Source organism: Capsella rubella, unplaced genomic scaffold (assembly GCF_000375325.1).
Source record: "Capsella rubella cultivar Monte Gargano unplaced genomic scaffold, Caprub1_0 scaffold_6, whole genome shotgun sequence".
Classification (NCBI taxonomy): Eukaryota; Viridiplantae; Streptophyta; class Magnoliopsida; order Brassicales; family Brassicaceae; genus Capsella; species Capsella rubella.
In genome coordinates this window covers 3,912,685-3,934,527 of record NW_006238918.1, presented here as the reverse complement: position 1 = coordinate 3,934,527, position 21,843 = coordinate 3,912,685, and the positions used below count along the sequence as shown (strand labels likewise).

At 37.4% G+C, this 21,843-nt stretch overlaps 8 protein-coding genes across 9 annotated transcripts; 4 read left to right on the top strand and 4 right to left on the bottom strand.

The window, feature by feature from the left end:
• Positions 1 to 141: 141 nt before the first annotated feature.
• On the top strand, positions 142 to 2,493 carry LOC17881119. Its single transcript, XM_006288858.2, has 6 exons — positions 142 to 373; positions 748 to 801; positions 905 to 974; positions 1,730 to 1,770; positions 2,104 to 2,163; positions 2,254 to 2,493. Exons 1-6 carry the CDS (start codon positions 308 to 310, stop codon positions 2,305 to 2,307), a joined length of 345 nt encoding a protein of 114 aa, XP_006288920.1. The 5' UTR covers positions 142 to 307; the 3' UTR covers positions 2,308 to 2,493.
• A 918-nt stretch (positions 2,494 to 3,411) lies between these two features.
• LOC17882601 (CLAVATA3/ESR (CLE)-related protein 22) lies at positions 3,412 to 3,967 on the bottom strand. Its single transcript, XM_006288887.2, has one exon. The coding sequence runs from the start codon at positions 3,809 to 3,811 to the stop codon at positions 3,494 to 3,496; it is 318 nt and encodes a 105-aa protein (XP_006288949.1). The 5' UTR covers positions 3,812 to 3,967; the 3' UTR covers positions 3,412 to 3,493.
• A 1,408-nt stretch (positions 3,968 to 5,375) lies between these two features.
• On the top strand, positions 5,376 to 8,082 carry LOC111830047 (mediator of RNA polymerase II transcription subunit 19a). The gene is made up of 7 exons (XM_023780607.1): positions 5,376 to 5,559; positions 6,130 to 6,207; positions 6,331 to 6,620; positions 6,817 to 7,047; positions 7,267 to 7,326; positions 7,485 to 7,632; positions 7,876 to 8,082. The coding sequence occupies exons 2-6, from the start codon at positions 6,180 to 6,182 to the stop codon at positions 7,533 to 7,535; spliced, it is 660 nt and encodes a 219-aa protein (XP_023636375.1). The 5' UTR covers positions 5,376 to 5,559; positions 6,130 to 6,179; the 3' UTR covers positions 7,536 to 7,632; positions 7,876 to 8,082.
• Positions 8,083 to 8,169: 87 nt separating this feature from the next.
• Positions 8,170 to 11,247, bottom strand: LOC17881785. Its single transcript, XM_006287244.2, has 8 exons — positions 10,982 to 11,247; positions 10,671 to 10,762; positions 10,505 to 10,579; positions 10,309 to 10,415; positions 10,159 to 10,214; positions 9,765 to 9,939; positions 9,213 to 9,497; positions 8,170 to 9,103 (listed from the first exon to the last, which is right to left on the bottom strand). Exons 1-8 carry the CDS (start codon positions 11,159 to 11,161, stop codon positions 8,238 to 8,240), a joined length of 1,836 nt encoding a protein of 611 aa, XP_006287306.1. The 5' UTR covers positions 11,162 to 11,247; the 3' UTR covers positions 8,170 to 8,237.
• Positions 11,248 to 11,473: 226 nt separating this feature from the next.
• LOC17881320 (geranylgeranyl transferase type-2 subunit beta 1) lies at positions 11,474 to 14,242 on the bottom strand. Of its 2 annotated transcripts, none has more exons than XM_023780518.1 (10): positions 14,133 to 14,242; positions 13,820 to 13,873; positions 13,557 to 13,707; positions 13,153 to 13,269; positions 12,887 to 12,953; positions 12,646 to 12,794; positions 12,256 to 12,389; positions 12,071 to 12,169; positions 11,896 to 11,971; positions 11,474 to 11,816 (listed from the first exon to the last, which is right to left on the bottom strand). In XM_023780518.1, the coding sequence occupies exons 1-10, from the start codon at positions 14,154 to 14,156 to the stop codon at positions 11,722 to 11,724; spliced, it is 966 nt and encodes a 321-aa protein (XP_023636286.1). In that variant the 5' UTR covers positions 14,157 to 14,242; the 3' UTR covers positions 11,474 to 11,721. The 2 variants fall into 2 exon arrangements, with proteins under 2 accessions (XP_023636286.1, XP_023636287.1); XM_023780519.1 differs by having other exon boundaries at positions 13,557 to 13,704.
• Positions 14,243 to 14,336: 94 nt separating this feature from the next.
• Positions 14,337 to 17,657, top strand: LOC17882642 (dihydropyrimidinase). The gene is made up of 13 exons (XM_006287427.2): positions 14,337 to 14,582; positions 14,776 to 14,910; positions 14,999 to 15,050; positions 15,219 to 15,488; positions 15,594 to 15,805; positions 15,938 to 16,058; positions 16,244 to 16,331; positions 16,412 to 16,490; positions 16,598 to 16,685; positions 16,771 to 16,811; positions 16,884 to 16,936; positions 17,041 to 17,197; positions 17,301 to 17,657. Exons 1-13 carry the CDS (start codon positions 14,493 to 14,495, stop codon positions 17,496 to 17,498), a joined length of 1,584 nt encoding a protein of 527 aa, XP_006287489.1. The 5' UTR covers positions 14,337 to 14,492; the 3' UTR covers positions 17,499 to 17,657.
• Positions 17,658 to 17,844: 187 nt separating this feature from the next.
• Positions 17,845 to 18,511, top strand: LOC17883951 (splicing factor 3B subunit 6-like protein). The gene has a single exon (XM_006290072.2). It carries the CDS (start codon positions 17,935 to 17,937, stop codon positions 18,307 to 18,309), a length of 375 nt encoding a protein of 124 aa, XP_006290134.1. The 5' UTR covers positions 17,845 to 17,934; the 3' UTR covers positions 18,310 to 18,511.
• Positions 18,512 to 18,672: 161 nt separating this feature from the next.
• LOC17884386 (calcium-dependent protein kinase 17) lies at positions 18,673 to 21,741 on the bottom strand. The gene is made up of 8 exons (XM_006289265.2): positions 20,667 to 21,741; positions 20,414 to 20,557; positions 20,156 to 20,308; positions 19,940 to 20,055; positions 19,687 to 19,854; positions 19,444 to 19,571; positions 19,227 to 19,326; positions 18,673 to 19,138 (listed from the first exon to the last, which is right to left on the bottom strand). Exons 1-8 carry the CDS (start codon positions 21,352 to 21,354, stop codon positions 19,043 to 19,045), a joined length of 1,593 nt encoding a protein of 530 aa, XP_006289327.1. The 5' UTR covers positions 21,355 to 21,741; the 3' UTR covers positions 18,673 to 19,042.
• Positions 21,742 to 21,843: the final 102 nt, after the last annotated feature.

Below are 21,843 nucleotides of genomic sequence, written 5' to 3'. Positions count from 1 at the left end.
AACGAAGTTTGTTAATAGCAGGATCAGACTCTAACGAAGGTTTGGATGCGAATTACAAAACTAGAAAATCTTATAATTTTCGAAAAAAAAAAAAAAAAATCTTATAATTTATGAAAATTTCCTTTAAAAAAAAAAAATAGAAATCGGCTGGGACGATTCTACCAAAACCTTTTCACCACGGAAGCAAGAGTGTGCATTTTGGCGTAGTAGTTTAGAGAAAGACTGAGTCAGATTCGATTCAAAAGAGAGACAGAGAGAGAATCGGAAGAGAGAATCGGAAGAGAGAAATCGAAGAAAAAAGGAAGCCATGGACGACCAAGAGTTCCGTAGCCTCCTTGATCTCTTCCCCGTCGTACGCTCTCGCGACCACCGTGTAAATCTCCTCTTCTCTTCTCTCTTTTTCTCTCTCTCTCTCCGTAATCACTCTTGTGCTGCTGCTACTGTTCTGTTCCGCGAACTTGATTTTGAAAAACAATCCCTAATTTTCTCATCTCGTAGTAGTTTATGTTTCGAAAAAAGGGATTTAACTAGCAGCATCCTCGTGTTCATTTTCCTTTTAGGTCTAATTCTCCTCCTGAATATTCTCTCTGTTGCAGTTTTAGTAAATTGATCACTGCTCTGAGCTTGTGATCGAGTTTCCTTAAGATCGTTTTAAATACACAATTACAAATGTCAATATTTTATATTTTTGCAGAACTTATTCATTGCTCAGTCTGTTTGATTTGAGCTCTTTTTTTCCGGTTTCAGGCTGATTTAGATTCTTCAAGGCAATCAACTTCACAGTCAGTTGTGGACCGAGAGGTATGTTCTCAGATCTTTAAGGCTACTTTTCTTTATTTGCAGATGATATAAGAAGCTTGGATTGTGATGGACTTTGGACTTTTGTATCTATCACTCAACACAGGTAAGTGAGTGGCATGATGCGCCGAGTGTAGCTGAGCCTAAAGTCTTGCAAGATCGGAAGACTGATCAAGGTATGCATTTTGTTTTTCTTCCTAACTTTGGGATTTTGACTCCTGCCACTAGCTTCCTGGTTTTCTTTTTTGTTGGCTAAAATTGCATTAGCTCCCAGCGGTTTTCAGCTGTTTCCTGTGTTCTGAAAAGTGCTTTCTGGTTTAGTTCTTTCGAATTAATGTATCAGAGATTTTCTACATAGAGAAAGCTAATATCCATTAAAGAGAGCAATCTGATGTGTCTAAAATATTCCAAATCATATTTGCCCAAAAGAATTTCAGGGTATTCATTGAATCTATGTGATATGTTTTTCCGATCAAGAAGATTGCAAAAGGAAGCTTGTGTCTACTTGGTAGCTTTTGTTGTGTGTTTCAGACAGACTAGGTGAAAACTCTCTTGATCTTCTGTAAAATTGTCCTGTCTGAATGCTTGAGAATTCTGGCATTTGATCCAATTGTAACCTTGGATATTTTTCTTACGTGATCTGACCATTACCTGATTCTGACCGTTGTTTATTCTTCGGTTAGTGAAAACAATAATATCGCAATCTATTCATACATCCTTGATCCTTTTGCTTAACAAAGAATGTTGTCCGTATCCTACTATTATGCGCATATATGATTAGATCTTAAGCTGTAGACACAAGCTTTTTGTTTAATTGTTGAGGGTAGTTTCCTTTTGCTCCTTTTCCATAGCTTCGAGCATGTGCATTCTCTCTTTTTTTCTCTGCCTGATTTTGCATCCCTTGACTTGATTTGTGGACTTCTTATGACAGATAAATTCTGGGAAAAGCTGAAAGCGGCTGCTAAAAAGAAGGTAACTAGTAACTATCACCAGTGGCTTTGTTCGAACGTTTCTAGTTGCTGAATGGGATTTATAATCTAACTATGACCAATAGAGATATGGAGCTCATAATAGTAGTAGATAAAGTCTTCCCGTAGTCATTGCATTTTATGTGGAATTGTTAATAAGAGATTTGCCAGAAAATAAAGATTGATGTATATGTTTTGTTCACTCGTCAACTTAGATGCTTCTACTGAAAGAACTGATTCTTGTTTCAACTCTGATTCTACCACATATACTGAAATGCTCGTCTATTGGGGATATGATCTTGTTTCTGCACCTTAATGAAACATCTCATCCTTGCAGGTTGGTGAGGTTGAAGCAGAGAGGTTTTGTAAGGCTTTCGAGAAACTCCACAAGAAACTTGTATGTTTCACCCATTATCTTCTAAAGACGTTTATTGAAGATCGGTTACTAATGCTGGGGACATTTTCTTCTCATGTGTTTTGGTTACAGGTGTACGAAGAATTGGATCAAGAAGCTGCAAAGCGATACTTATTAAACTCTTAAATTTGTGTCTTCTTCTATACAATGTGCTTCCAAAAAAGTTTGGTTATGTGGTGGAGACACTACAACCCTTGTCTTTTTGTTTATCGTAATTATGAAGGAGCAAAATTCTCATATTGTGGTCGTCTTAGTTATGAATTTAAAAATCTTTCCCAAATTCTCCATATCTGATCGGAACCTTTTAAAACTTTCTGTCTTTGCTATCTATAAATGCTAATTTCACGTTTTTGATTTTCATGTCGAAAAATATAATTCCTGTCCCTACATTTTATATCTCCAATATTCCGACAGTCTCGTTCTGTTTCTTACATCTGTCTGAACCTCGTAAAATGTAAAGTACTAAAGTCATAGTAGAATACATTACATAGTCTATGGTTCGAGGTGAAAAACAATTTTTTTTGTTACAGAATACAAAGATAATACCAAACTATTTGAGTTTAGATCTGAAAAATGGTCGTTTCTTCAGCTCCAGATGAAAACATTGAGCAATGTTTTGCAATTTCTCTCTCTTTCATACAACTGTGGCTCATTAGTGTCACACAGGGGATTTCGATCGCAATAATTTTATTTTCTACAGCTTTTGTGTTGAATAATGATATGCTATTCAAACCAATCTTATTCAATAATGTAAGCATGAAATAGCTTTGTAATAATCTTACATCTTTCACATCCAACTCAGTGTAATAGACTAGCGCTTTATGGTTATTTCAATTCTACAATGATGTTCAACTCTTTCTTTCTTTTCTTTTTTTTTTTGTTTTCTTTGGCATCAACAATGATGTTCATTTTTTCATTATCAAGATATTCGTACCACACGAAATTCCACCAGTTTCATATATTCAAATCAATGGGAAGAAAAAGATAATTATGCGTGATCATACACTATACTAACACACACCCATGTTAATTATATTTTAAATACTAGATATTTCGATCATGGATCAAACCAAGAAGAAGCGCAACATTAATAACTATATATTCAAAAAACTTGTTGTTCATCAACACTCTTAAGATCTCATTCCGCCAAATAGAACATAGAAGTTACAATCACGGCAGGCCACGTACGATGTAATAATGTATATCAGTGTAAGAAGAAAATAAAGATGGTTCTTTTTTTTTGTTTTGTTTGCACAAATGTATTTTTTATTCAGACGAAAAAGATTCACAAAACTTGTAAAAAGCAAAAAGATTATCTATTGTGCAAAGGATTAGGACCTGTGAAGACCCTTCTCTTGCCATCTTCAAATACAACTTCACCGCCGCCTTTATTACTAGTATATCTTGATCCTGATCTTGACGTAGCACTGGAATCAAGATCACGAAGCTCTGGATCCAAAATTTCAGGTTTCTTCAAGTTTCCATGAGTTGAATGATGATGTATATTAGGAGGAGAATACGATGAAGCTTTAGCATAAAGAAAGAGAAACAAAAGAAGGAGAAGGATGATGAAGGCAACACTAGTCGTGATGTGTTTTCGAGATTTTCTTCTAGAGTAGTAATTTCCCATCTCTTCTGAATCTTCAAGATATGTATATATAGAGTTTCTTTATAAGATATATGTTTACAATCGATTGTAAGAAGGTTTAAAAATCTGAAAAAATTCTCTCTGAAAGTAAGAATGTAAGTAAGAATGAGAAGAGATGGAAGAAAAAGCTAAGGGGCTTTTAACCTATGACTTGCTCCAAAAGTTTGTTGCTTTCCCTTGCCTTTTATTCTCCATCACTTTCTACAAATATAAGAGGAAGAAGCATTATATATATATATATTTGTATAACCAAGTACGATTTTTTTGGTTGAATGATGTGTGTCCAAAGGAAGGGTCTTAGCTGGAATAATTGGTCAAGTGGTAGTGATTAGTGAGGTTCAATCTTTTACTTATAGTGTGAGTTATATAGTTTTAGAGAGAGTAATATAGTAGTATGAGGGTGTGTTAGTAAAGCATATAGATAGATACAGCTAGAGATGGTGATTAGTAATTATGTGGAGGAGAGGGTCAAAAGTAGAAAGAAATAGAAAAGAGAGAGAAGAAGAAGAAGGGGCCAAAAAGGGGGAATTGGAGTGATGATTCTAAGACTTAGCTTTCTTTGGGGAGAATGATGTTGTCTGTCTTTACTCCCTTTTTCCCCCCATTTGTGTTTGTTATTCCTCACCCACATTTACACTCACACTCACACACATGAAAATACCCCACTTCCCACTTCACTGTTCCCCTCTCCATTTTATTTGCTTCTTTTCTTCATTTTTAGTCTTTTACTAAAGCATTTTTTGTAATGTGAATCAAGAGAAAAAAAACATAATATCACAAGAACTATATAGAACTTGTCAAATAACATTTTTCAAGAGATAGATACCCCTAATATGTTGTTGTATCTCCTCAATCTATCCTCATCACGTTTTTTTAATGTATATCTTAGAGCATGATTATCAATGACCTCTTAACAAAATCTTAAGTTAAGAAAAGTTAAGAAAAGTTAATAAATGTATCTTATCTAAGAGATATTTACTCATTTTTCTTAGTTTTTTCACTTTTCTTAACTTTTCTTACATTAAGATTTGTGTAAGAGACTCTTGATAATCATGGTCTTAGTTTGTTAATATATCCCATTTCACTCATTTTTATTCAACATCAGACAAAATTATCATTTGCATTGTAGAAGATCGAACAGGTCTACTACACTACAGACTCAAATCCCCAAAAAGAAAAATATCAATATAATTCCATTTTCCTTTAGTATCTTCTTTGTCAAATGGCACCTCTGATGTTACTCGGTTCGAATTACGGTTTAGGTTATTGTTAATGGGAAACCGTAATTACTCTGGTTTAACTGGGCCGTGTGCGCGTGACGCTCACGCGGAGGCCTTTAAGAGAGAGAAAAAAAAAAAAAAGGAAAAAGAAAAAATGCTGACTGAGAAATGTTGATTTTATTGAGAGGAAGGAAGGAAACAGAGAGAGAGAGAGTAGTAGATAGTTTCTCGTCATTGGTCACAAACACCCAAAAGAAAAAAAAGACTTTGTCTCAAACCCTAAACTAGTCTCTCTCGAAGCTCCCTCCATCTCTCTCTCTCTCTCTCTCTCTCTCTCTCTCTCTCTCTCTCTCTCGATCACTTTGCAACAATCAAAACTTTTTGGGCGGGAATTCGGATACCCAATACCAATACCCAATCCCATTCCCTTTCGTTTCGATTTGTATCTTTGGTTGGGTGCGATAGAAAGCCGTAGCTAAGGAAGGACGAGATCTGGCTTCTTGATACCGTGTATGTTGTTGATTGTTTCTCTTTACCAATTTCAATCTTGGATTCTTCTTTCTTACTCTCTTGTTTCTTTTTCTCTCGATTTCCAATCCTCGATTCTCTTCTTCTTCCTTTCGAATTTTATGTTCTGTTTTTAAGCTTTTATCGAGAGTGTGTAATTGTCTATTTTACTGATTTTATCGTTGACTAGATCCTAATTGGATAGACTCAGTGTCTGATTTTACTAAGGCATAGGTTTGACAAATACTTTGTCATTTTTAGGTTTTTTTTCTTCTTCTTCCTGATGCTAGTTTCATTATTTCGAGCTCGGCGTATGAGGATTTCAGTAGATGTAGCAGAAAGGCTGTAAATTGATAGCCAATTTTTGCTAAATTACGTTTTTTTAGTTCTTAGTTTTTGTTGAAATTTCATCAGTTTTGCTCGCTATGCAATTTGAGTTGGTGATTAGTTTTAGTTATTGTGGTACGAAATTGCTAGTATAGGCTGTATAGAAGCCGAATTTGGGTTTGTGTGTAATAGTAATATTTCCTTGGCACTCAATGCCTCATTGGCTTTGTTTTTCCCCTTGTGTAGGATACATATGCAGTGATCATGCAAAGGACATTCAGAGTGCGATAGAGAAGATGGAACCTGAACGTTTGAAATTTGGAGGTACATTGGTGTCAAAGTTGGACCTTCTTCAGTCCATCAAATGTTTTGTGTAGCCCGATGTTCTTTGCTTTTTACCTTTGGATCACCCTGAGGTCATTCTGTTGCTTGTTTTTATAACTGCAGGTCCAAGAGAGTTGTGTGGTTCTGTGGATCTTATATCTCAATATAAACTAGTGCAACATCATGAATTCTTTTGCAAGAAATCCCTTCCCGTCTCTCTTTCAGATTCCCATTATCTTCATAACGTGGTTGGGGACACAGAGATCAGAAAAGGAGATGGAATGGAATTAGGTCAGCTTATTCAGAACATGTCCCAGAGCCGGGAGACCAAAGTTCGCATCCAACCTTTTGATATAGATGAGCTTAAGGAGGCTTTCCAGCTAAATGATATGACTCCTGTTGAATTGCCTCCAGTAAGTATCTACTTTCTCTCTCTCTCTCTCTCTTGGTGTTTTGAGTTTTAACTTGATGATACGACGCTTTTTCATACGACTATTTGATGTTACATTAAACTAGAAAACTGGGCTCAGTAATGGATGTGTTATTTCTTGTAACATCAAGTTCTTTAGTTAATGGAGAATCATGAACCTGCCCTGTTTCGTCTTTCAGGCAGAGAAGGGAGCTCCTACAATTCCGCCTAAGTCAAAAAGTGAGTCGAAAGATAAGGACAGGAAACATAAGAAACACAAGGACAGGGATAAGGACAAAGATAGAGAGCATAAGAAGCACAAGCACAAGCATAGAGATAGGAGCAAAGATAAAGACAAGGATCGAGAGAGAAAGAAGGACAAAAATGGCCATCATGAGTCGGGTGATCATTCTAAGAAACATCATGATAAGGTAAGAACATGTCTGTTTGTTGAAGGTATCTGTCTTGGCAAAGAAGAATAGCTTAATGGAAAGTTTTATATTTGTTGCTTTGGAGTTGGGCTGCTTTCTTGACCTGTTGGCATGAAATTAGCACATCTAGAGACTGCTCTATAGCAGTTTTAGTATAATATTTGATTTGAGTTTTTCAATTTATGGAAATCACATGGAACCGTTTCACTAATATTTCAGAAAAGGAAACACGATGGAGATGAAGATCTTAATGACGTTCAGAGGCACAAAAAAAACAAGGTAATGGTAGTGAAGTGGCCCCACTAATTTTCCTTGTTCTTCGTTGATACTCAACCTGAAATTTACACCATAATTTTTCTTGCACAAAGGTGTTAAAGAACTAGTAATGTGTCTTTAGTTTATTGTATTGATTCGCTTCTTGTTTTAACTTGTTGCAGCATAAAAGCTCAAAGCTTGATGAGATGGGTGCAATAAGGGTTGCTGGCTAATAAAGTTGTAAACAATCCAATTTTGTATTCTTCACTCAAGTAGGTGTCATGGAGACGTTTAGAAGCACTTTTCAACTCACTGTAGACAGCTTATTAGGTAAGCATCTGTGCACTATTCTGTCTCTTTTGTACAATTTCACAGTGTTCTTGGTATTCCGGGATCCTTCATAGAACATATACATCTTTTATAGTCCAGATACTATACTTTCTAAGGGCAGTTGAACCCATAATTTTGTTTTAAGGAAATGGGTTGTCCACTACAAATTTTGGCAGATACTTTCTTATATATTAAGTTGTGTTGAACTGGAGGTTTTGCTTCTTTCTGGGATTGGCTTTGTAGGTTAAAATCCCAAAATGATGAATTCACTCCTTGAAGAAGAATGGGGAAGTTTGTGATGATGATGAAGAAGAAGAATTAGTATCGTAATTGTTTTGATTGGTGTCAAAATGTAACATTTTGGTCTTGTCTTCTATATCTTTTCTGTCTATAAAAGCAATACTCATAATGTTACTATTCAATATTCATGTATAATAATTTGTTCCCTTATTTATATTGTTGATGAAGGATTTGTCAGGGCACTCCACTGAAGTGTTCCCAATACCTGTACGTTGTGTCATATGTTTTACTTTAAAAGAAAGATCAAAATAATGGAACTATTTTCTCAAAAGGATGTCGCTTTAAGTGTAACATTGGCAGAGATTTCAAACACAAACTGTAACATTCGAAGCCATCCCCACTAGCTCTCCATCATTTACTCTTTTCCATTCACCACCTATCATAAGGTAGCTTCTGTTTTCCTCTTCATCATTCCACATCATCAGATTTTCTTCTGCTTCAGTTTCAGTTTTGTCAAAAGCATGTTCTATATCCATCTCAGCCTCTTCCATACATGTTTCGAATGTCACATCGTTTGATTCAGAATCTTCTGCACCCTTTTTTGCTCGCTTACATGTCGAGTTCTCCAACTGCCTAGTGCACTCAGCTCCTCTTTTAGCATTGTTGTTACCTTGTGCTTGTTTTGAGATGTTCTGAGCGTTCTGATTGTCCAGAAGAGGTAAACGTCCAGAAGATCCAATGATCCGAGGCAACATACCAATTGGACAAGGGCTCCATGTTTTCGCCTTTCTCCATCTGATACTGGTTTTGTCTGTGTCAATACCTTTCTTTTTTGAGAGTTGAAGTTTGACAATATCAAGTCTCTTGCCTGCATTATTAAGATTCTTCTCTCGCTCAAGGAGAGTTGTAGGAGCTGTTACAAGCGTAGAACCCTGTTCCAATCGAAAACTTGCAGAGCTTGTATGCATGAGAGGGAGTTTAATGAGCTTCTCCTTTAAGACACGGCCTCCCACAATCTCTGCGAGTAGAAATGCTGATTTCAAAACAAGCTCGTATCCTAAGGCTCCCAAGAGAAGACATTTACGAATAAGTTCCATAAGGAAAGTGCTTGGAGGTTTCACTTCTAAAGAACTGTTTCTCTGAAAATGCTTTGACCCATTGAGAAGACTCACAAGCCATGCAAACAAGAAAGGAACCTGCTCAACTTGAGAAACCTCTTCCACTGACCTTTCTGTAAGATGCACATTTAAAAACAAACAAACAAGTCAATTAAGTTAAAAACAATCTGGAAACATTATCAAGTTTCAGTAAGAAAATTTTAAGAAAAACCAATAGTTTACCAGTTTCATATCTTCTTCGTTCATTGTTTTGGATCATATCAAGGACTGCTTTGAGCAGATTCAAAAGTAACTCAGGTTCTCTATTTGAGAACTCCATGATCACAGGTTTCCATTCATCTAAAAATACCCTGAAATCTTGGCCAGGCTGATTCTGAAGTTCTGTCAATTTTGAAGAATCCAAGGCTTTGAGTAAGAATTCAAGGAGCACAGATGAAATTTCTGCGGAGAAAGAAGGGTATAACTCAACAAGGCTGCTTACTATCTTCCTTATCCTTTTATTAGAACCTGAAAATCACAAAAATAATCCTATATGACCATACAAATTTAGAGAAATGCGAGGATGCAACCAAAACTTATTTCCAGCGCAAAAAGCTGGAATTATAATATAGCGGCAACCAAAACTAAAATATCATCTAAGTTATGTAATAATTTTGTAAACTCCATTAAACATGGGAGACAGAGGTCCCAAAATATGGGATACTCCGTTTTCTGCTTGGCATTACTAGTCCTACCCAGTACAAGGTCCCAAATACAAAAGATGAATTGTCTTACATTTTTCTTTGACCAAAGGGGAGTCAAATTGAGGATTCTGTTTAAGCTGCAAGGACAAAGCAAGTTTCCTGAGTTTGGATTTGACTTCTCTTCTAATGCTAGCTGTTCCATCTCTCTTTAAGGGAATCTCGTACTTCTGAGGCTCCCAATAATATGATTTTAACCATTCCAGTGCCTACAATGACCAACAAATGTAGTCAGGCAAATTAAGATCTTCTGTATTGTACAAGAACTACAATACAGAAAACACCTTTCCAAGAAGACATAAAAGATATTCTTTAAAAAGATGTTAAGAGCAAACGTTTTGATTCACAGGGAAGTAGACATTCATGTATTCTGAGGCTAGTACTTGATATAAGGAAACCTACAAGAATTAAGAAGGAAAAAAGTGTACCTCATCTGCAGCATCCCGAAGCACCGAGAGTGCAGGGAGCTCACGGTGAGAGCCCTCTACAATGAGAACAATCAAATCAATCATAAGCATAAAGCAGGCTTTGAAAAGATATTGTACAAAACCAAGGAAAGGGCACCAAAAGATTCTTACCATGACGAATATCAATTAATTTACGTGGGATACCGATTGCTCTAGCTGCATCCGCAATTGAAACATCTTCTCTCCTTCTTGTCTTTTCTATGACACCGTTCACAAGCCTTCATTCATCAAAAATGGGAGTCAACAACAATTACAGAGAGCAAACCAACCAAAACATATCAAGAAGTGGGAGCAAACTCATAGTCACCTGAGTATTCCCATACAGTATAGCATCTGCAGTAAATGCTCTGAATACAATGCGTCTGCTGATTGTTTCTCTCTCCTTTGTTTTCAATCAAACAAAAAAAAACAAAAAAATGAGATGAACATTCTAAAGTATCATGGCAACGTTTTGAGAAATTAGAGAGACTAACGGAATAAAGCCATCTTTGAGTTGAATCTCAATGAGGGAACAAGTAACATCTACAGGCGCTGGAAGAGATCCTCTGCTTCGCCATGTTGCAACCTGAAATCCGCAAAACAGATTAAAAATCTGTACTTTAGAGATATAAAGGAACCATTTAGCTCTCTTCTCTAAAGCAGTAAGCTTGATTCAACTAATTTAATATCTCTGGAGCTAAAGCAGTAAGCTTGATTCAACTAATTTAAGCTCTGTTGTGGTGTACAGCAGTAAGCTAGATTCGATTTCTGTAGCAAATAGAAAACACGTCAAGCAAAGCATTACCCTTTCCAACGCAGAAGCGATTTTATCTGGAGAAGAAGAGAAGAGTGACTCTCTCACTGAGTCCCACTCTTCCCAACTCAGCCACGGGACCTGTTTGCAGCCGTCCGATGAGGATTTCTGTTGATCCTGCTCGCCAAAGTACGATTCGATGTCTGCTTCAATTCCCGCTAGCGCCTCCATTGGAAGAGTCAGCTCACCAAACAAATCTTGGCAAACCGAAAACGGAACACTTTGAGCTAAACCCTCTCTAATGGCGTACTAGGGTTTAGAAGTAGTCCAGAATTTTATTATTATTTTCTTTTATTTTGCTTTCTATATTCTGTGAAAAAGGAAATAAATTGCAAAATACTTTTATTTTCTTTTACAGGATTCGATAAATACTTTCATGTAATTAGTTACTACTATGAAAATATATTTGTATGTTAATGAATGAATTTTCTCTAATTTGCTAATAATTTGTGTATAACATACTTTATTAAACTGTAAGGACCATACATAAAATTTAGTTCGGTTTGCTAGAATTGAAAGAAACAGTAATGTGATTTGTCTAAGGTAGCAAGTAGCAACACAACTTCATTCCATTAAAGCAACAATGAGAAGTTATACAACACTGAGACTACTGAGTTTTGCAAAGTGCTCAAGGAATGAACCAAGATTATCTAACTTCAACATCACTGTAATCACTGAATCCAGTCCACTTGGTTGACCAACATAACTTCTAAAACCGCCCAAGTAAACGATCATCTGGTGAAGAGAATCCGGTTAATGACATCAACAGGTAAAGCGTAGGCTGGATCAATTGTCTTGACACCAGGATACTCAAGGAGGGAAAGCCCTGCACCAATGTGATAAAATGAGACCACTTTGGCTTGACATCAACATGAGCAGTTTAAAGAGAGACAAATCAAAGTTACCTGCAACTCCAAAGTAGGTGTGAAAGATATCAACAGCATCGTCTGGTCGGTCTGAGATGCCTCCGTTGTCCAAATCCTATTCAAATTCAAATTAGGATGAGATGAGATGAGAGATTTCAGTTTAAGTTAGCTTATTGGCAACAATATGAATTTTCTCGACTTGTTGGGGACAAACCTGACAATCCAAGATGAACTTGACAAGCTTTGCTTTGTCGATCCAGTGAACTCTATCTATCATGATTAGGCTCGATAGGACCCACCACGAATAGCAAACCTGGTAATAATAACAATAAAAGAATATGTAAGTACCAGTATACATAGGTCTCTCTCATTGGAGAATGAGAGGAGCTTAACACCTACATCAGGGAGTTTCTCAGGTCGTCCATTTAAGCCCCCAGTCTTTACTTGTCTTTCACATAACCACCAACCAAGCAAGTCCTTATCAACATGATGAAGACTCCCAGTGATAGCAAGAGCACCCACGCAACAGAAGACTGCAGTAACAGAAGAAACAAATAAAGAGTTAACGGTCTCTTTACCACCATAAAACTATCAAATAATATTTACACAAGGGTGTATCAATAACACGTCTACTAAAGAAACAATAAACGTCCAAGTATCCAGTCAATAGAATAATTAAATGCCAGCGATGGGATCAGCCTTCTAAATTGCGTAAAGCCATCTATAACACTAATTGCAAGTGACTATCAGGTAGACTACACAGAACAATACTCAAACAGCATATCATACTCTGTCCTGCATGGGACTCTGCTCCAGGTGTGCACCCAAAACCACCATCCAGGTTTTTGCAGCTCACAATGTACGCAACAGCCTTTTCCACATTGATTTTGTCAAGACATTTCAATATTGAGAGACAGCATATAGCTATGTACGAAAACCTACATAAACAGTCTAGCAATTAAGATTCAACAAAGTAAAATCACCAACAAAAAATATAATTTTCTTTGTAACACATGGCCAGGAAGAATACCTTGTATCTATTTCACCCCATATATCTCCTGAGAAGGACCCATCTTCATTCTGCAACCCAGCAACATCTAATTTTGTGTATAGGAAACCATAATAATATCTATCATCAGCAATTTGCAGAGTTTTTTCCTTTGCATTTCACATCATTGCTTATTTAAAATAATGGAAGTTCCCCCATGGCTATCAGTGAAGAAGAACGAGTTAGACATCAAAAAGAAGAAGAAGAACGAGTTAGACATCAAAAAGAAGTTAAGTGCCAAAGGATACAACTTGATACTTTCCCAACGTCAAGAATGCTAATTTTGTCAAAGAGGGCCAAGATTTGTACAGCACTGAGTGTATATAGGATATGCGGATCGTGTCCAGTATTACCGGCAAAGCCACCTGCTCAGAAAAGAACAACTTGTTTTCAACTTCTACTGCAGCAATATCTTATGATTCAGGATAAAAATGTGAAACCCTACAACAACTACAAAGGTCCCATAGATGTTTTTACTAAGCAATATCTTACTAAGAAACCACAGCCAATGAATATTTTCTAATGATTTTCCAAAACACCTGCTTTCACTGCCTAACCCATTTATCCCTACTTTTTTTGGCATTCTATCAGTAAGTATATAGAGCTGATCCGCAATCCATATGGTAAATAAATATGATACTCTAGTACACACCAGATTCATGCTGACAAGTCATGACCCATGAAAGCACTTCATCTTCAGGAACAGTGCCCAGTTTGTCCAGTAAGTCGAGAGTGGTGAGTCCCCAGTATGCACCATTCATTCTTAGATGATCCATCACCACAGACTCCAAACTCTCTTTCTTCTAGCAAATTAAATATAATTCAAAAAAAAAAAAAAAAAGAACACAAGTTAACATCGTAGTGACATAAACAGTAAGAATGAAGAAAGAGTAGATACAGTTTCTAGTTCCTTACCTTTTCTGCCATCAGAATGTAACGTACATGCTTGTCAGCAACGAGCTGATCCATCTACCAATAAAACATTCACAGCAGATTCAGTAACTTCGTAACACTTAATCAACTCATCTATAGTACGAGATTAATCAGCAGCTCAAGGATCAAACCCGTACGAGATTAATCAAAAAGGAGCCTTTCTTTTGTTTTCAAATCATAACCAAATGCTGAATTCAAATTAACGAAAACGAGACCAAACTAAACTCGAATTAAAACCTTTAAGAAGGAGACAAGAACCTGATGATGGACAAGGCAGGAGAGAAGAGTGGTTTACCTGGGAGGAAGAGGTAGAGCTCATCAGCTTGGAGCGAGAAGAGAAATTGTAATTCGGAGGAGACTCGGCGAGATCGAAAAGAGAAGAAATCTATAGCCTTTTCATCTCTGATATATAATAGCCTCTTCCTTAGCCAAAGAGTTCAGTGGAAATCTCGAACCGGGATAACTTGAAATTAATACTAAACCCGGTTAAACCAGGTTTTATCGATTGATTTTGATTTTTTTTTTTCTTTTGTCGACAATTGATTTTGATTATGCGTTGCGTTGACTTAAACTGATTGGCCAGTAAGAAAGAGAAATGAAATGTAAATGATAGGAAGCTGAATCAACTTGTGTTGTGTCAAGCTTCTCTTCATCAATGGCGCTTAGACCTCTGGATTCGTTCTTCTTGGCCCTCTCTCTGTTTCTTCTGTTGACATCGCCTTCCGTTTCAGGTTCAGCTACTCAGGTCTGTGTCTTTGAACCATCTACTGTAGTTCTTAAAGCAAATAAGAGATTACTTAAGTTATCTAGCTAATCCAATACAGTAGTGACTCTAGAGAAATTGAAATAGAAAAGATAGAATTTTGGAGATTTGATTTGATTTCTAAATTTTCTGAAAGTCAACTTTGAGGAACTGTCTCTGAATGTGTTTGTTGCAGTTTTGTAGTGCAGGGAGAGAGCCATCGACGAGGATTTTGATCAAAGGAGGTACAGTTGTGAATGCACACCATCAAGAACTTGCTGATGTCTATGTGGAAGATGGAATTATTGTAGCTGTGCAGCCAAATATTAAGGTCTAACTATCCCCTTTTTTAATGTGTCCTTCATTTTTGGTAGTCTAAGTTCCAATGTTTTTTTAATCTGCTTGTTGCTATGTAACAGGTTGGGGATGAAGTCACTGTACTCGATGCTACTGGAAAGTTTGTCATGCCAGGTTAATCAATTGATACTTTTTGATTTGTTTGGCTTTCGTTACTTGTGGATATTGGTAGTAGTGAATGCCTAGATAGTTTCTAAACAAGCAGATGATCAGGTTAGGAAGTTTTGTTTCTAGAACTGTATTTTTGATCTTTGAAGCATAAGTATGTTTTTTGGTAAACAGGAGGAATTGACCCCCACACGCATCTTGCCATGGAATTTATGGGTACTGAGACTATTGATGATTTCTTCAGTGGTCAGGCAGCAGCATTAGCTGGTGGAACAACTATGCATATAGACTTTGTTATACCGGTTAATGGAAATCTGGTAGCTGGTTTTGAAGCCTATGAAAACAAATCGGGAAACTCGTGCATGGATTACGGTTTTCATATGGCAATCACAAAGTGGGATGAAGGTGTTTCCAGGGACATGGAGAAATTGGTCAAGGAAAAGGGTAAATGTCTTGTGACTACATTTATATGCCTCATAGTGTTGGTCTTTCTAGCCATAAGTTTTCCTGATAAAATGAAACTGAGTGCATGTATCTCTAAATTTATAGGTATCAACTCTTTCAAATTCTTCCTAGCATATAAAGGATCTCTGATGGTCACTGATGACCTCCTACTGGAAGGCCTTAAAAGATGCAAATCTCTCGGTGCCTTGGCAATGGTTCATGCTGAAAATGGAGATGCAGTGTTCGAGGGTCAGAAAAGAATGATTGAACTGGGCATTACAGGTCCAGAGGGTCATGCTCTTTCCCGGCCTCCTGTGGTAATTTGAGCCCAGCATCTTTCATTTTATTATACTGCCTCGTAGCTTTTTTCTCTTCTCCCATATCTGCTCTTACCTCTCTTAACCTTTGTTCAAGCTAATAAATTCAAGCTCCTTGTTGTACAATGACAGCTTGAGGGAGAAGCCACTTCTAGAGCAATTCGTTTGGCTCGTTTTGTTAACACGCCTCTCTATGTTGTTCATGTGATGAGTGTTGATGCAATGGATGAGATTGCTAAAGCTCGAAAATCAGGTCTTCAATTACAACTCCTGTAGGACTGATTTTTTTCTTTTCTCATTGTCTGGATTTTAATCAATTTTATTCGAACAGCCACTACTGCAATAACATATGGCTAGATCTCCAAAGTAACTTTCAAATTGTTATATAGTATTTAACTCAATATAAATGATTTTTTTTTGTTTTGTTATGTATTTCAGGACAGAAGGTTATTGGAGAGCCTGTTGTGTCTGGATTAATCCTTGATGATCATTGGCTTTGGGATCCTGACTTCACAATTGCGTCCAAGTAAGAAATCCTCTAGGTCTGTTAATGAAATGGTAGCCAATTACTATTTCAGATATTCAAAGTTTTACTTAATAATTCAGGTATGTCATGAGTCCACCTATCAGACCATTAGGACATGGGAAAGCCCTACAAGATGCCCTTTCAACAGGAATCCTTCAGGTTTCTTTCCTCGCTCTGCATAACTTAGATAAATAGGACCATAACATAAAACTGTAAAGTCTTTCTTCTGACACATTTTGCTCCTTTTATTGGTATAATCTCTGCAGCTTGTAGGAACTGATCACTGCACTTTCAATTCTACACAAAAATCTCTAGGATATGATGATTTCCGCAAAATACCTAATGGTGTTAATGGTAATAACTGCCTTGACTGGTTTCTTTCTTTCTGTTCTCATTGATTTTGTTGACCTGTAAATACTTTGAACTTGTTCAAATATAGGCCTTGAAGAACGGATGCACCTGATATGGGACACTATGGTGGTAAGTACTTGTGGACTGTCTATAATCTTATTCTTTACAGAAGTTTTAATTTTTTTATGTAACATAAACCAGGGTTCTGGCCAAATCTCTGTTACAGATTTTGTTCGAATAACCAGCACAGAATGGTATATTTGCTCTTTCCTGCTTCCTTTAGTATATGTTTGTGTTTTTCCAATGAGCTTGAACTAGCAAGTCATGTGTGTGCATTTGAAATGATCTTGATTGTCAGCGCTAGAATTTTCAACATATATCCACGGAAAGGAGCTATCATAGCTGGCTCGGATGCAGATATTATCATACTAAATCCAAACTCAAGCTACGAGATTAGCTCAAAGACTCATCATTCAAGATCTGACACAAACGTCTATGAGGGAAGAAGAGGAAAGGTAATACACAATTTTTTGCAAAACCTCTTTACTGATAATGTAGAATGTGAGACTTGTGAGTAATATAGTAACCTTTTTATATGTTGATTGGTTAAAATCTCAGGGAAAAGTTGAAGTGACAATAGCAGGAGGACGAATAGTATGGGAAAATGAGGAGCTTAAAGTGGTTCCAGGAAGTGGCAAGTACATAGAGATGCCTCCTTTCAGTTACCTTTTCGATGGGATTGAGAAATCAGATGCTAATTATCTATCTTCTCTTCGAGCTCCAGTTAAGCGTGTCCCATCTGAAGCTACAACCTAAATAAGTGTTGTGCAGTTATCTGCAACATATCAGTTGTTTCTATAAGAATATTTGTACATAACATTCTTTGTATTAAAAAGGATTGAAAGAGTCGTTATGACCTATGAATAACGTCCATCTAGTCTGAATTTGAGAAAAAAATTCATCGTGTTCCCTCTCTCTCTGTTTATAAATGTCTCACTCCACCATATTTATAAATTCAACCGGAGATTAGATGTCGGTTTGGTAGATTACTCTTGGTTTAATTGGTTTTACATTACACCGTCAATAAATCCACAAGTCTAACGTGCGCAAAGACGATGTTACCCTTTTATTATTATTTAAGTCTGCGTGCGCGCAACGACGGTAACTCTTTTTCTTTTTCCCGATATCAGATAAATCTTTTTCTCGGCGACGGTGACAAATCTTCGTCTCAAGGAGAAAAAGAAGAGAAGCTATGACAACAATCAGTCTTCGCAAGACAAACACTAGGCTCCCACCGGAGGTGAATCGCGTGCTCTACGTTCGCAACCTTCCCTTCAACATAACGAGCGAGGAGATGTACGATATCTTCGGCAAGTACGGTGCGATTCGCCAGATTCGGATCGGTTGCGACAAGGCGACGAAAGGCACGGCTTTCGTGGTTTACGAGGATATCTACGACGCCAAGAACGCCGTCGACCATCTCTCCGGCTTCAACGTCGCGAATCGATACCTAATCGTGCTTTATTACCAGCACGCGAAGATGAGCAAGAAGTTTGACCAGAAGAAGAGTGAAGAAGAGATTACCAAGTTGCAGGAGAAGTATGGAGTCTCTACCAAAGATAAGTAAATTGTCTTCGATTCCATGTTCCTTTGGTCGTCCTGCAATTTAGGGTTTTTAATTGGGGGAAGATGTGAAACTCTTTTTGTATGGAATTTGGTGGATTTGATTATCTACGTTTGCTCTTTTGTCTTTTACATCCACCAAGCAATGGAAAAATACATCTTTTAACTCCAAATTTAGCTATTACGAAATTATGTACTTTGATGCAGTTGATGATCTTCGATATTAAACCTTGTTTGTAGTTATATCAGTTTATCATGTTTCCTAGATTTTTTCTGCAATGCCATAGTTGATAAAAGAATATTTAGGGAGTTTTGCCTCCCAGTTGATGAGGCCTTGGTCGATTTGGTTTTAGCTGTATGATTCTTTTCCAAATTGGTGTTCACTGTTTCACTAGGAAGTAAGAACGAATAATCACTAACACATACAAGAGAATTGAAAAGAATTTTTTAAGTACATTGAGAAACCCATGGCACTTTAAGAAGTAGTAGACAACCAGAAAAGAAAATGTACATATATCAAACACCTCCCCCAAATCCCCCCAGTTAATGATTTTGTTTTCCTTCTAGAGCCCTCTCCTCCCTTAAAGATCTCCTCCAGTGCATTAGCGGTTCGAGCATACAACTTTAGAATATTTTTTGCTTTGCCTTATCTCTCTCATTGTGAAAAGGAAGATGAATTTCTCAACCCATGTGCTGCTCTCTTTCTATCTCCTCTCTTCCTCTACTTCAACAATTCTTTATTTAAATGAAAGCTCACGTCTCTTCTTTGGGATAGGATCTGGGTTTCCTTTTCTCATCATTGCCACAAATTCATCATAGTTTATCCGACCATCCTGCATTTGTTATAATCATTGGAATTTTGGTTAGTATTAATGAGACTGTTAGCTTCTTGTTACATGTGAAGGGACTGTTGTTACTTACGTTGTCTCCATCAACCTCAGATATTATCTCTTTAATGTCTCTGCCATCATTCATGCCAAACTCTCGTAGGGCTTGCTCTAGCTCCTCCATTGTGATATATCTGGTAACAGCAGGCATTATTTAAGTTGAATTTTTTGTTGCATAACAAGCTTCAGATTTCTTCTTTGTGCTTGTGGTGCATAAAGTCTTTATGAATAACAAACTGTTAAGTGCTTACCCGCTGTTGTCTTTGTCAAAATGTTGGAAGGCTGAGTAAAGATGTTCTTCTCTGTCAAGTCTGTTAATGTGCATTGTGGCTGCGATGAACTCACCATAGTCTATTGTTCCATTACCATCAGCATCAGCCTGTTGAATCCCATACAACGCATAGCAAATCACAGTAAATCAGTAGTGAGTCTTCTTCACAGCTTTTACGCATCTGACCGAAGCTAAAACTCATGTAAATATGCAGAGGACTTACAGCTTCCATTAACTGCTGGACTTCGTATTCTGACAACCTTGTACCTTGTTTAGCAAGTCCCTGTCTTAGCTCCTCGAGTGTAATTGTTCCACTACTATCAGTGTCCATACCTTTAAACATCTCCTTTAACCCCATGATCTCTTCCTCTGATAAGCAACCTGCTATCACCTGTTGGAAAATTTCAGGTTTTGAGGTTAGGATAATCTACTGAAAGCCATATTATGTTCTAGTGGGTAGGGAATATGATTGTTACACGTAATGCAACTTTCTTGAAATTGTTCATTGCTTTGAACTGCTTGAGCCTGGACATCACTGCATTGTCAAGAGGAACATCTGGTGCCTCTCCATCCTCCTTGATCCATGGATGGTCTTTACAAAGAGTAAAAACATCAGAGATAAAACTTTAATTTTCATAGAGAGAGAGATCGTTATGCTTTTGACATTTTTGGTATGTTTAACAGATGCTTACTTAGAACTTGGGCAGCTGTTAGTCTTTGCTTGGGATCAGAGTTGAGCATCTTCTTGACAAGATCCTTCGCCTGAGGCGAGATAGATGGCCATGGATCGCTTGAGAAATCAACATGTCCCCTTAGGATGGCGTTGAATATCCCGTTCTCCGACTCTGTGATCAGGTAAATACACAACACATGAACATAAAAACATCTCCAGATATGTTTATAGTATCTTTATTGGGTAGATAAAAAGAAGACGTTGAATATATCCTTACCAGCCCAGAATGGTGGGACACCACACAAGAGGATGTACAACATGACACCGATACTCCAAATATCGGCTTCTGGTCCATACTTCCTTTTCAAAACCTCAGGTGCAATGTAATAAGCACTCCCCACAATATCCTTGAAAACCTCTCCTGTAACACAGCGGAAACAAATTTTCTATGAGTATGACCATGTCATGTTTTACAGTAATGTTGATTCAAAATTGCAGGAATTGGCTTTGTGATGATTGCAGCAAAAGACCTGGCTTGTAGAAAACGGACAGCCCAAAGTCGGTGGCTTTGAGAGGAGAGTTTTCATCTTTGTTGAGCAACAGAAAGTTCTCTGGCTTTAAATCCCTGTGAATAACCCCCATGGAATGGCAAGTATGCACAATCTGGACAATAGTTCTTAGCAACGAAGCAGCTGCTCTCTCGGAGTAATGTCCTTTAGCAATAATCCTATCGAACAACTCTCCACCTGCGCAAAGCTCCATAACCAAATGCACAGAATGCTTATCCTCATAAGCTCCTTTAAGCTCCACAATGTTTGGTTGGCCAGTCAGGTGATGCATGATCTGCACTTCTCTCCTTACATCCTCAATGTCTTCCTTGTTCACAAGCTTCCTTTTTGCAATCGTCTTGCAAGCAAATTGCTGACCTGTGGCCTTCTGTGTGCAGAGGTGCGTGACACCAAACTGACCTCGCCCTAGCTCTTTCCCTAAAGAATAAGAAGATTTTACATCTTCCATGGGTCGACCTAAGACAGGTCCTATAGGGCCTTGTTTGGTAGCAGGAGGAGGAGAAGGAGGTGCATGTTTTGATTGTGGTACAGAAGCTTCCGCAGTTGGACCGGTATGGTTGGCAGCATTGGAAGCGGTAGCTCCGTTTTCCAGAGTTTGTCCATCTCCATTATCGGCCGAGTCCCGTCCATGAGAGCAACAATTTCCCATTGTTGCATAAAAGGGTTGGGGGGAGAAGGAGGAGGAGGTGAAAGCTCAAAGGAGGAAGAGAAATAGAAAGGTTTTTATATTTTTGTGTGTTTTTCTTCTCTTAATTTTTTTTTTCTTCCTCTGGTTTTTGTTTCTTCTTTAGCAAGAAAATTTTAGGTGTTTTGGTTGTGAATGACTATGAATAGAATGTGTTTTTACTTCGCTGGCCTTTCGGTTCAGAGGATTATAGGGTTTGTTGATAGGGAGGGAGTTTAGGACAAAAGCTTGTCTGTAATTATGGTATTTAAGGTAAAACAACATTTAGGATTTAGGACAAAGGTTGAGAGCAAATCCTGGGATTTTCATTTTGTTACAAAAATTGTCTGTTCTTATCTTCCAAATGTCAAGTACCCCCACCGACCAAAAAGAACTGTCAAATACTTCACTATAGTTTTGAATATATCAAAGATTTTAACTTGTGACTAAGTCTAAATTGCAAGGGATTTTAGA

Bases quoted from the DNA above. Each gene is read 5' to 3' on its own strand.
- LOC111830047 (XM_023780607.1), top strand. From the start codon at position 6,180: ATGGAACCTGAACGTTTGAAATTTGGAG. The intron at 6,621-6,816 runs GTAAGTATCTAC...TTCGTCTTTCAG, and splicing joins CTCCTGTTGAATTGCCTCCA to GCAGAGAAGGGAGCTCCTAC. The intron at 7,048-7,266 runs GTAAGAACATGT...CTAATATTTCAG, and splicing joins CTAAGAAACATCATGATAAG to AAAAGGAAACACGATGGAGA.
- LOC17883951 (XM_006290072.2), top strand. From the start codon at position 17,935: ATGACAACAATCAGTCTTCGCAAGACAAACACTAGGCTCCCACCGGAG.
- LOC17881320 (XM_023780518.1), bottom strand. From the start codon at position 14,156: ATGAGCTCTACCTCTTCCTCCCAG. The intron at 12,390-12,645 runs GTATGATATGCT...CTGTTACTGCAG, and splicing joins AGAGTCCCATGCAGGACAGA to TCTTCTGTTGCGTGGGTGCT. The intron at 12,170-12,255 runs GTAGGTGTTAAG...TATTATTACCAG, and splicing joins GACCTGAGAAACTCCCTGAT to GTTTGCTATTCGTGGTGGGT.
- LOC17881119 (XM_006288858.2), top strand. From the start codon at position 308: ATGGACGACCAAGAGTTCCGTAGCCTCCTTGATCTCTTCCCCGTCGTA. The intron at 1,771-2,103 runs GTAACTAGTAAC...TCATCCTTGCAG, and splicing joins AAGCGGCTGCTAAAAAGAAG to GTTGGTGAGGTTGAAGCAGA. The intron at 2,164-2,253 runs GTATGTTTCACC...TTTTGGTTACAG, and splicing joins AGAAACTCCACAAGAAACTT to GTGTACGAAGAATTGGATCA.
- LOC17882642 (XM_006287427.2), top strand. From the start codon at position 14,493: ATGGCGCTTAGACCTCTGGATTCGTTCTTCTTGGCCCTCTCTCTGTTT. The intron at 16,332-16,411 runs GTAAGAAATCCT...TTAATAATTCAG, and splicing joins GACTTCACAATTGCGTCCAA to GTATGTCATGAGTCCACCTA. The intron at 16,937-17,040 runs GTATATTTGCTC...CTTGATTGTCAG, and splicing joins CGAATAACCAGCACAGAATG to CGCTAGAATTTTCAACATAT.
- LOC17881785 (XM_006287244.2), bottom strand. From the start codon at position 11,161: ATGGAGGCGCTAGCGGGAATTGAAGCAGACATCGAATCGTACTTTGGC. The intron at 10,416-10,504 runs GTGACTATGAGT...TGATGAATGAAG, and splicing joins TACTGTATGGGAATACTCAG to GCTTGTGAACGGTGTCATAG. The intron at 10,215-10,308 runs GTAAGAATCTTT...TTCTCATTGTAG, and splicing joins ATTAATTGATATTCGTCATG to AGGGCTCTCACCGTGAGCTC.
- LOC17884386 (XM_006289265.2), bottom strand. From the start codon at position 21,354: ATGGGAAATTGTTGCTCTCATGGACGGGACTCGGCCGATAATGGAGAT. The intron at 20,056-20,155 runs GTAAGCATCTGT...CTCTTTGTAAAG, and splicing joins AACAGCTGCCCAAGTTCTAA to ACCATCCATGGATCAAGGAG. The intron at 19,139-19,226 runs GTAAGTAACAAC...TAACAAATGCAG, and splicing joins CTGAGGTTGATGGAGACAAC to GATGGTCGGATAAACTATGA.
- LOC17882601 (XM_006288887.2), bottom strand. From the start codon at position 3,811: ATGGGAAATTACTACTCTAGAAGAAAATCTCGAAAACACATCACGACT.